This window comes from Bison bison, unplaced genomic scaffold, assembly GCF_000754665.1.
Source record: "Bison bison bison isolate TAMUID 2011002044 unplaced genomic scaffold, Bison_UMD1.0 scf7180017864260, whole genome shotgun sequence".
Classification (NCBI taxonomy): Eukaryota; Metazoa; Chordata; class Mammalia; order Artiodactyla; family Bovidae; genus Bison; species Bison bison.
Genome location: NW_011494832.1, coordinates 8,144,642 through 8,157,172, shown reverse-complemented (window position 1 = coordinate 8,157,172; position 12,531 = coordinate 8,144,642). Strand labels below are relative to the sequence as shown.

At 35.4% G+C, this 12,531-nt stretch overlaps 1 protein-coding gene across 1 annotated transcript in view; it reads left to right on the top strand.

Moving 5' to 3' along the window:
• Window positions 1-12,531, top strand: part of SEMA3A (sema domain, immunoglobulin domain (Ig), short basic domain, secreted, (semaphorin) 3A) — a 251,914-nt gene that overhangs the window by 203,462 nt on the left and 35,921 nt on the right. Inside the window, exons 12-13 of the mRNA XM_010848141.1 lie at window positions 920-1,011; window positions 10,649-10,690. Of these exons, the coding sequence (XP_010846443.1) occupies window positions 920-1,011; window positions 10,649-10,690 (134 nt within the window). The remainder of the gene's footprint in view (window positions 1-919; window positions 1,012-10,648; window positions 10,691-12,531) is intronic.

The following is a 12,531-nucleotide window of genomic DNA, read 5'->3' as shown; positions in this document are numbered from 1 at the left end:
ATTTCTTATTGGATGAAAGATTCTTCAATTCTATAGTGCTTTAATATTTTCCAAAGTTTCACACATGATTCCATATAACCCCATAATAATCCTTTTTTGCTCACCCCTATATTGTCCCTCCCCTGTTCTCTCTTCCCACTGTTAACCACTCATTTTGTTCTCTATGTCTGTGAGTCTGCTTATTCTTTTGTTATATTCTAGTTCGTTGTATTTTTTAGATTCCACATATAAGATAGATGGGGTTTGTCTGACTCATTTTACTTAGCTAATGCCCTCCAAGTCCATCAATATTGCTATAAATGCAAAATTTCTTTCTTTTTATGGCTGAGTAGTATTCCATTGTGTATACACGTACATCTTCTTTATCCATTCATCTGTTGACAGACACCTAGGTTATGTGCATACCTTGGTAGGTGTAAATAATACTGCTGTAAATATGGGAGCGCATGTATCTTTTTAAGCTACTGTTCTTGGTTCTTTTCTGATATGTACCCAGCAGTATGGTTGTTCTGATTTTAGTTTTTTGAGAAGCCCCCATACTGTCAAACTGATACTATTTTTAGTTTAGTTTTTTTTTTGAGACACCTGATAATTGAGATTAAAAATAAAAATAATCCAACTTAATGATTATTTTATATATATACATTTTTTAATTACACAGGTTTAGAATAAAACCACCTTCAAGGCTTCATATATTTCTAAAAAATTCAATTATTTTTATTCCATAGCTACATTTATATTTTATCTAGTTTCATGAAATGCATTTGAATATATATTACTAATGCTATAACAATAAAATAAATTTTAAAAGGCTGACATCAAAATGCCATTCTTTCTATTCAATTACTGATATAATTTATTAACACTAAACTCTCTTTAGATCTGTTTAAATTGTGGTGTTCTCTACTTTCTTTCAAAGATGTTGGAACTGTTCTTAAAGTAGTTTCAATTCCTAAGGAGACCTGGCATGATTTAGAAGAAGTTCTGCTTGAAGAAATGACAGTTTTTCGGGTGAGTGCTGCTTAATTTCAAGTGTCGACAAGTTCACTTGTATGTCCTTCCCCTAGGACAGCTGCACACTGATCTTGGTATGGACAAGTAGTCTGGCATACTCTTCTAATTAGCTTGTCAATTAAAAAGCCAGACACTAGTCAAAATAAACCTTGAAACTTTCAATGCTAGTTAAATCTAAAAATGTAAAGAAATATATCCTTGGCTCATATTTTGTTTTCTCAGTGATAAATTATATGATTTACATTTTATACTATTAATGTAAGTTACCTCACTGAACAAACTCTGTGTGCCTCCGGCCTCCCAAATCCCTTCTTTCACACTTTATGGTATAATTGGGGTGACAGATGACTTCCGTGAATGTATTAAAGAAATACATTCAGAATAAAGAAATGAAGACATTTCAGTAATTTTTAAAATCTTATTTGTGAGTTGTTTTATCACATTTTTCTAAAGAAATCATTTGTTAGCGAAAGAAAATGTTCACGATTTTTATATCACTGGTGGAAAATTTGTTACGAATTCCTAGTCTTTACAAATGGCACCCTACTCCAGTACTCTTGCCTGGAAAATCCCATGGACGGGAGGAGCCTGGTGGGCTACAGTCCATGGGGTCGCTAGGAGTCGGACACGACCGAGCGACTTCACTTTCACTTTTCCCTTTCATGCATTGGAGAAGGAAATGGCAACCCACTCCAGTACTCTTGCCTGGAAAATTCCACGGGAGGAGCCTGGTGGGCTACAGTCCATGGGGTCGCTAGGAGTCGGACACGACCGAGCGACTTCACTTTCACTTTTCCCTTTCATGCATTGGAGAAGGAAATGGCAACCCACTCCAGTACTCTTGCCTGGAAAATTCCACGGGAGGAGCCTGGTGGGCTACAGTCCATGGGGTCGCTAGGAGTCGGACACGACCGAGCGACTTCACTTTCACTTTTCCCTTTCATGCATTGGAGGAGGAAATGGCAACCCACTCCAGTGTTCTTGCCTGGAGAATCCCAGGGACAGGGGAGCCTGGTGGGCTGCCGTCTATGGGGTCACAGAGAGTCGGACACGACTGAAGCGACTTAGCAGCAGCAGCAGCACAAGTAAGAAAGGTACTGGTAGTTGTCCCTTTGTCATGAATCAATCACTTATGGCTCAGCTAAGTTTATACAAGATTGGGGATAGAGGCAGCAGTTTATGTGTTGCGGTGAGAGTAGAAAAGTAAAGTAATTTAACATATACCACAGTCTATTTTTCCTTTTAGAAAATCAGCTAGGAGGAAGTTTGAATTGACATACCTTGATATGAATTATTTATGAAACATAACAGAGAAATGATGCCTATCAAAGGTGTTATTTCAGTTTTTGATAGAAGAAGGTAAAAACAAACATTTATTTACTAAAAATAAATTGAATTATTTAGTGGCAGAAAATGAGAAATGTCGGATCTAGTCTCATAACTAAAAATTACCTCATTTAGTCTCCAGGAATTTCAGACACTTTATCTATAAAGTGAAGTGCCTGTATTGAAGTTTTCAGTTGATTTAATATTTTGATTGTAAGCAAAATCTTCCCAAGACTTCTTTTAACCCTGTACTTATTAACTCAATAGGGCTCTTGCTCCCTATTTCAGTAATTGTTTGAAGAGAAAATAAAGTAAAATATGGCAAGTTCCTAATTGATATTGTTTCAGGTAAAATTGTAATTAGCTTTGAAATATGTAACTGATAAATCATGACACAGACACCTAGTAGTAACTAAGAAATGTTCTACTGGGAAGGTCTTAGGTTCTTGAATCATACCTACATAATAGTTCTGTTTGGACAACAAAGAGTTCATCTGAGCTTTCCCATCAGTATAGACAGGGAAAATAATACCTATCTCACAAGGAAGCTAGAAGAATTAGAGACACTATCTGTGGAATATCCAGGACAGTGCTAGTTACTGTGCTTAGAATCTTATCATCAATATAATTCTACTTGTTTTAGTTTGTCTACAGTGAATATAAGCTGCATTTACAGTAGCTTTCTCTGCTAATCCTTGGTTTAAGTCTTAAAATCACACAATCATTATAATTCTACTATGATTTTTAAAATTTAAGCACTTGGACCTTATTTTGTCTGTTATAGAATGATGACTAATTCCTATCTTCCACTGCCTCCCATTTCAGAATTTACACATTGATACTTTAGCCTACAAATTCAAAAATCAGTCCAGTTCAGTTCAGTTCAGTCACTCAGTCGTGTCTGACTCTTTGCGACCCCGTGAATCGCAGCACACCAGGCCTCCCTGTCCATCACCATCTCCCGGAGTTCACCCAGACTCACATCCATCAAGTCGGTGATGCCATCCAGCCATCTCATCCTCTGTCATCCCCTTTTCCTCCTGCCCCCAATCCCTCCCAGCATCAGAGTCTTTTCCAATGAGTCAACTCTTCACATGAGGTGGCCAAAGTACTGGAGTTTCAGCTTTAGCATCATTCCTTCCAAAGAACACCCAGTACAGATATCCTTTAGAATGGACTGGTTGGATCTCCTTGCAGTCCAAGGGACTCTCAAGAGTCTTCTCCAACACCACAGTTCAAAAGCATCAATTCTTTGGCACTCAGCTTTCTTCATAGTCCAACTCTCACATCCATACATGACCACTGGAAAAACCATAGCCTTGACTAGATGGACCTTTGTTGGCAAACTAATGTCTTTGCTTTTGAATATGCTATCTAGGTTGGTCATAATTTTTCTTCCAAGGAGTAAAATACAGTTTTCCAAATGGACTGTGTCAGTCGTATAGGGTCCATTTAGATTTAGCAAACAAATTATAGGCACTAAGAGGCAGATATATAAATTTCTGTCTTATATCCATTATTGTGTCTCCAGAGCCTAAAATATGTTTTCAACCAGCATTTGTTAAATGAATAAAGAAATCAGTATTTATGCAAAAAATGAAATATGAAAAATTAAGGAGTTTAAAGTCTTGTCTATGGAGACCCTCCTTAAAGTGAGGTGCCAGAGTATAAGGAAGATAAACCAAGAACAGCAACAAGTTATCCTGCTTGATTATATCCCATATTATTTTCTAGTAGAAAAAAAAAATTTACCAATTATTTTTTTTTAGAAATTTATATTGCCACCACCATGCCAATGAAGTTATAGGAGCTACTAAAATATTATGTTAACTTTAGAATTTCTTAATTATTTCCATAATCTTTTACTTTTGGATTTGTCGTGGTTCCTCTACATATTCCCTTTTAGTTACTGTATATTATTATAACAAGTTTCATTTACTAATTCAGCTCTAAACAAACATGTCCACCATTGTTCTGGCACAGGGCTAAGTTCTAATGAATCAGGGATGGACACTATAAACATGGGCTCTGACCTTACCCAGCTTAGAGACTCTTTCTAACATGTCTTCCCTCATAGTTTCAAGTACTTGATTTATTATTAGTACAATTAAGTTTTATCTTGTAGAATTGTATTGCTATGCCATGCCATTAAATAAGGTTCTTTTTTCTATCATTTAATCGGAATATATACAATTTTGAAATAATGCTGTATTCTAGCTAATTTTCATTCCTTGTATCTCTGGGATTTTAAGTTTATATTTCAAATCTTATCTAGATTTGTTTTAGTAAATCAAAACAAGTTTTAGTTTAAAAATGCTACTTCAAACTGTTAAATGACTTTCAGCAAAATCTTCAGAGATGGGAAGCCAGCAATCTTGCAAGCACAAGTATTTAGTGTCTACTAGATTTTATTAGTATTTTGCAATTTCCAAAGGATTACACAATCTAATTATACCTGTAATAATTACTGAATGATTTCTGCATGGTTTAAGATGTCATGAGAGAGGTTCTTTATCAGTTTTTAACAATTAGGTATAAATAAGTAATAATATGCTTTCATGGAAATAATTGTTTATGAGTTTATGATTTTATGAAAAGATTGTTTGCAACATAGGGACGCATCTTCCTCAGATAAATATTCCATTTCTCTCCCATATTGTCTGCCATGCATTGTTGTCATTATTATTTCTTTGGCACTCAAGTAGACAAAATGTATTCGGGCAGAGTTTAAAGAAATATTTACTTTCAACATTCTATTCTATCAGGCAAAGTTCATACATATATTGTGGTCTAGCAATTGGAATATTTCACTGTCAAACTTTGTTTAATTTTGCAGAAGTAGGGCAAAAAACACAACACATTAAAGCAATTTCTATATACACTGATACTAGCAGAGAAATGTTATAGTTTCCTTATTTTTATTTGAGCCTTGCATTTAACATAAAATTTAAAAAGGGTTAACTGAAACACTATGTTGATTTGACAAGGTGAATAGACAAGGAACAGATTTAGGGTCCTGGTGGTATCTGATACTCTTGGATTTTAAAAAGAAAGACATTAATGTCAACCAAACAGTTATATTACCATAATATCATCTCCAGGAGACCATATTCATTATGTATCTTTGCTAGACTGAATAACCAACCTCATATAAAATTCTAATTAAAGCCAGTACTGTGTCCATTGCCATTTTGAGGTTGGTTTTAAGAAAACACCCTGGTTAATCACAGGACATTCCAGTGGTTCTAGTTACATCTAAGATACTTTTATTCTGGGTGAAATCAAATCCCAATCAGAGTATAGTAAGAAGAATATTCCTCAGTGATGAAATTTCCATTTTAGAGTAAAATTTTATTGGGAAATAAGAGATGAAATAAATTGGCTTCCCAGGTGGCTCAGACAGTAAGGAATCTGCCTGCAATGCAGGAGTTGCAGGTTTGATCCCTGGATTGGGAAGATTCCCCAGTGGCTACCCACTTCAGTATTCTTGCCCGGAGAATTTCATGGACAAAGAGTCAGACACAATTGAGCAGTTAACACTTTCATTTTCATAGGACTCTAGAAATTACTTTAAATAGCTGTCATATATTCAAAATGGTATTAAAGTACTAAGACACAAACCTATTTCAAATATTACTTGTAACATAAACTCGTGTTTGAATCACAATTACTGTGATATTCCAAACAAATTGGTTAAAGTCAGTTGAGCCTCAACTTCTTCATCAGTATTTTTTGTTTTTCTAATTAAGATTACTAGTCAATTGTAGCTGTTATTAACTAGTTAAATAAATGACAATCTCATTTAAAATAACTGCTTGAAAATTCTAAATCTATACCTTGTTAAAAATATTCAAAAGCTGTGAAAACTAGAAGTATGCTGACTTTTACTTTATGCACTTGAGATTTTTTTTTTTCCAGTCCAAGGAGGGTTTTACTTTTGATACAGTGGCTGGTTATATCAAGTTGCAATGCATTTAGTACAGTGGATTTTATTTATACTGCTATTGACTGCAAAGGATTGCAAGGCATTTACATAGATAATACATTCATTTTAAACCCAATTTATGCAGTATTCCATGAACAGCTGAGCAAACAAATGAAAGAGTTTAATTTTTATTCAAATGTAAAACATAATTGATGCTTTCCAAAACCTAGTCGGTTAACTCATTCTAATGGAGCTTCAGCATGCTTAGCATCCAGGGAACGCTGTCTGATTCTCCTGGGATCAGCAGGTTGAAAAGCTCTGCAAGTGTGAAAGTTTAATAAGGGCTAGATTTAAAATATCTGAAAAAAATATATATAGCAAATTAGAGTCATAGAAAATCTTGAAAAGATGCTAAGTTTTTAATTTCATTTTTACTCAAACTCCAGTTAAATTTGCAATTAAAACCAGTTTCATGAAAAAATGCTTATAAAGCTACATCTGTTTTAAATGGAAGTCATATTCACTACCAACTAGGCTCAGAAAAAAACATAGCTTATTTAAATGGATGTCATCTCAATATATTGTCTGCTAAAATTCAACCACAGGCAGCATGTAGCACATCCTATTCCAAACTGTTTCATGATCTAAAATATAAGTAAGCTGCTTTTAATAGAGAGAGTCTACAATCTTAATTTAAGAACTTTGAAATCATTATATGGCACAGTGGAGTTTCTTGTATATTGAGGTTTGTTTTGTTTTACAATTTATATATAAAGTGATCATTTCAGTCTGCCTTACAGACATTTTAATTTTGTATTGTCAGTGTATGTGAAATGTGTGAAAATTCACCAGCTTCATTTATAGATAGTTTCACTGAAGTTGTTTGAAAAGAGCCTAGACATAGCTAACTTTCATTTTAATTATACTACCTGTTAATTCGCTAAGAAATGCTTTCCTTGCACCTTGGCTATAAAATTTATTTCACGAAAGTCTCCATGAAGTTAGCTGCTTATATACATAACAACATAACCATTTTCCCTGTGAAACTGTTGGAATGGAAGAAGCTGCTGTGGAATATTTTTCTGCTTTAAATTCTTTGTTTGGATTCACTGATTCCAATATTATATAAACCTAAATATAACAATCAGTTTTGTCTTTTAAAACAAAAAATCTTTGATGACTTGGTCCCTTGATTTTTGTGATTTGATGGAATAAATTTCAAAAATCTTATTTCTATATAGAGAAAATTGATGGATATTCCTTTCATCATTGTTGTCTTTATGATTGATAGTTCCTATAGAAAATTGTTATCTTTAATATCATTAAGCTATGAAAATGGGTAACTGTGGGGCAATTCTAAATTATCCTATCAAATTAATTTACATCCTAAATCATTTGTCTCATTTATGTCTCAGGCAGATAGTCTTAAATCTGTTAAGAAAATTCTGTGCTCAGCTTAGATATCAGGGTTCGAAGTGGAAATCTGCAATTCTATAGCACATAGGAGGTAATTAAAACCACAAGCCCAACAGGAAAAGAATGGAACATCCAAGGAGGAGTGGATAGGACTCAGTAAGGAAAGGGAAACATATGAAGAATGACTAGAGATAGAAACTCGAAAAAATTAAGAATAGTTAATAAAGAGTTCTAAGGCATAATGAAATCTAAATAGAGGAAGCAGTCAAGAATTGAGTGATCACTAGTGCTATATCAAACAGGAAGTCCAGTAATCACAATAGACTGAAGCTTCCACTCAGCACTACAGGTTATCAGCCATCCCTCCTTCTGAAAATCATAGGCCTTCTCTCCAGAGTAAGGCCTAGAGTCAGTGGGCTGAGGGATACATGGCACCAAATGAGACATGAACGAGTAAAGATGGAGAGTATAGAATAATCAGATTATTTTCAAATAAAATACAGATAAGCTTGAAGGGTTGAGGAAAAACTTTTTTAAAAAGATGGCTCCCTGTGTGTCGTACAAATTCAGTGGAAGGAACAGAGTATAATGGAGAGAGTAAAAGAGATATGAGAGAAAGGGGGAAATTTGTAGGGAATGCATTTGCTTATCCCATTATTTAATAAATAATTACCAAAAACATGTAAATGTAGTTGACCTGTGAACAACTTTGGGGGTTAGAGGCCCCCACCTGCTGTGCAGGGGAATATCTGAGTGTAATTTTGCAGCTGGCCCTCCATATCTCTGGCTTTGCATGCGTGGATTCATCCAACTGTTGCTGGTGTAATACTGCAGTGTTAACTATTGAAAAAATCCATGTCTTTGTGGACCCACACAGTTCAAACCCCTTTATTCAAGGGACAACTGTAGGATAAGCAATCCCAAGTATATGGCAGTGAACTAAACAGCCAAAAATGCCTGTGCTGAATTAGCGTTGGGTGGTAGGCGATTGGGGAAGGCTTGGGGCAAGGAACATAGACGGTTAAGAAAATGTGACATGCCTCTTCCGCTGTCCTCACATCCTGTCAGCCTAACCTCGAATTCCCACTGGGTATCTTTTACTTTTTCCCCCCATACTTCTCTGACAGGCAAAAGGGCAAGCAAGAGTCACAGCTAGGGGTCTGGGAGATTTAACAGCCCTGTGGGCATGCAATAAAAAAGTAACTTTTCTTGGTACTAACCTCAGTGGATAGCTTTGAGAGAGTCATTGTCTACTATCCTCAGATTTTCTCTCAGTGTTGACTTACATGACCTGCCTTTTTATTGGCTTTTCCTCCTTCCTCTCAGTCCTGTCTACCTTCAGATAAGAACTTTGAGGTATAGGAAGAAACGTGTACGACCCAAGATAAATATCACCTATAAATCATATACATACCACAAATGTCATATCTATGTATTTCTAGATAGTGATAAGCACTGAAGAGAAAACCTGAAGCCAAGGAAGGATATGAATGTGTATGTGAGTGTGTGTTGAGTGTATGTATGTGCATGTGAGAGACAGGAGAGATCTGAATAAACAGTATGTGACAAACATGTTTGTGAAGTATTTTACATTTATTAATTAATTTGATCATTATAGCAATCCTATGCAGAAGATACCATTGTATGTATTTTTCAGATGAGAAAGTTAAATTAGAAATAGTTTCTATACCACACCTAATATCAACCTTCTGACAAGACTTGTGTTACTACCATTTGAATTCATACAGTTTAACCCCTGAGTCCAACTCTTTACACTTTCTTCAAGGCATGACTTCAGAGAGAACTTTCAGGATTTTGTTCATCCCGTCTAAGCCTCCTTCTCATTACCTTTCTATAAACCCCCCCAAGCTATCTCTTGTTAGTGTTGTAATTGTCACTGATGAAACAGGATGGATTGGAGTTCAGTGAAAGTGAATCTGAGAGAACATACTCAAATATGTTTAGGTAAATAGTAATTTGGTGGTCTGAGTTCATTAGAGAACAGCATTTATTTATGCAGCCTACATATGCTTATAGTAGGCTTTAACAGAATACTTTAATAAGGGTGCTGGTGATTATTTCTTCTCTAGTCATGACTTCTCTAAATTAGTCGGTTGACAGAAATTAAAGAGATTATGTTCTTCAGCAGAGACCCGAATGTAGACTTTTGCACCTTAAATAGTCATTTTAATGATAATGAAGTAATATCATCTCAACCAAGCTCTTACAGTTCTTGCCAGCTGGACACCAGCTCTATACCCTCAGCTCATCCTTGGTGCTATTAGGAGCTGGTCTGACATTCTCACCTCAGCCACAGTGTTCTCCAGTTGAACATACAAATTTTCACAGAGCCCCAGCATCAGACAGGGCTATTGTCAGACCATGGTAAACCAGAACAGTAACAAGTCCATTCTGTAATCATGTCTGACACAGAGGAGAACATAAACATTGTCCAAACCATAAAAATGAACAATCTCCCTATCTGCCCTAGTGAGTGATTGCTACTTTCCCAATAATGGCTCTAGTTTCACTCTGTTTTTTCCTCCTTCTAAATAAAACTTATGAAGATACCTAATCATAGAATTACCTTTGCTTTGTGACAGCATCCAATATAAAGTGAAATCCTGCTTCCTGGAACTCCCTCAAATCACCTAAACACAAGTCCAAAACATATTAAGTCCTTTCCGTCTCACTCTTACTGAGTCCCCCCAGTCTCCTTTATCATAGTGAGCAGTCCCCCCAACTTGATCCACAGGTATGTTCTTGATGGTCTTTAACTGGAAGATGCACTTATTGTCTGCTCCACACATAGAACACTTGTCTATGCAATTTCTTTCACATGTTCTTTTTTCCCCCCAGTTATATTGCTGCTTGTAGGCACTGAAGTTATCTTTCTGAAAGTTTATGCTGGCATTTTGTAACTTTTCTAATTGACTGAACATTTCACATTTTCTTTTTCTTCTTTAGGAACCAACTACTATTTCAGCAATGGAGCTTTCCACTAAGCAGGTAATAACATTATACATTACAATTGGTAATCTATATTTTGTTAACTTTGTTTCAAATAGATAAATATATTTATGTTCCATCAAATTTTATAGGTTTATTAACAGTTGTTCAAAACACAAGAGGAAAAAAACATTCTTACTATAAATAGCAGAATGAAAACTAAAGATAATTTCATTGCCCTCATGCTTTTGACCAGTCTCATATATGTCCTATGGGCTTCCCAGGTGGTGTGAGTGGTAAAGAACCTGCCTACCAATGCAGGAGCCATAAGAGAGGCAGGGTGGATCCTTAGGTCAGGAAGATCCCCTGGAGGAGGGCATGGCAACCCACTCCAATATTCTTGCCTGGAGAATTCATGGACTGAGTAGATTGGCAGGCTATGGTCCATAGGGTCACAGAGAGTTGGGCACGACTGAAGCAACTTAGTACCCTTGCACACATATATGTCCTATAAATATATTTATTAGATCATACGCAGGCAATGTCGCTTCATTCGTCTCCGACTCTTTGCGACCCCATGTACTAGAGCCCACCAGACTCCTCTGCCCGTGGGATTTTCTAGGCAAGAATACTAGGATAGGTTGTCATTTCCTTCTCCAGGGAATATTCCCAATCCAGGGATTGAATCTAGATCTCCTGAGGCTCCTGCATTGCCAACGGAGTCTTTAGCGCTGAGCCACCAGGGAAGCCCTCTTAGATCACTATTTGTTGTAGATTTTTATTTATAGTATTTCCTTCTTGGCCGTTGTAACATAATTTCCTCAGTAATAACTCATATTTTCATCTGTATATCCTCTGAAATAACATAGGTGAATGTTTTAGAATATAAATAAATGTATAATTTAATTTACATGTACAAACAAACTGTATTATACAGGCTAATAAAATCATGCACTGGACAGTATATTTTTGGAGAATTTTGACTTAGTTAATTTTACGTTTTCAGTAGTATATAGTATCATGTGCTAGAGAAAACATTTAGTTTGGCTAAATAAAAAGGGAAACAGCAAAACAGTCCCTGCAAATGATAAATTATTAAACTCTTTGAATTCAAAGCTTGAGGACAGCATGTTAATAGTCTTCTCATTCCTGTTGAATGAATGCTTTGGCAGGACTCTTAATGAAATGCTCAATGATAATGGCAAAGCAAATATGATTTTAACTTCTAATGAATTATCTTTTCTGCAAAAATGTTACCTAGCCTTTCTATGAATATATCAAATTTAACTTTAAAAAAATGACTTGGATCCTGAGTTGAAATTAATTATTAAATAACCTAGGAGAAATAGTCAAAAAGTAGTCACTTTTTGACTTCTCGCTCTCTGCAGTGAAAACTTACATACAAAATTGTTTAATATGAGACTGATTGGGCAGATCTTATTTCTGATGGCAGATCTTACTTACATGTTTTATCTCTAACCATGCCATTTTTTGTCATACAAGATGCTAAAATTCTGTGCTGGTAAAACTTAGTAGATACCTTTTCAACACATTTGTATCAAAATACATTGATAATCTCCAAGATATTTAGAGAAATCCAGAGTGCAGATATTATTGACCTGATACTGTCATCTTATACTTCATAAGTATGTGTTCACCTGTTCTTGTAATCTAAAAATTGTCAAATGTTGGCAAGGAAATCCGGGGAGTTCCAGGATGGTAGCTAGACTGGGATATTCTTTCCTATAATGATTTTTAAAACTATTTATTTATTCTCTGCTGGACTTCATCAGTCTTAATTACATTGCATTCAGTTTTGTAAACTATCTCTGTCTGTTTTAACATTTTTAAACCTACCTTAAGAATGGCCCATTAAACGCAACACATTTTACCAAAACACA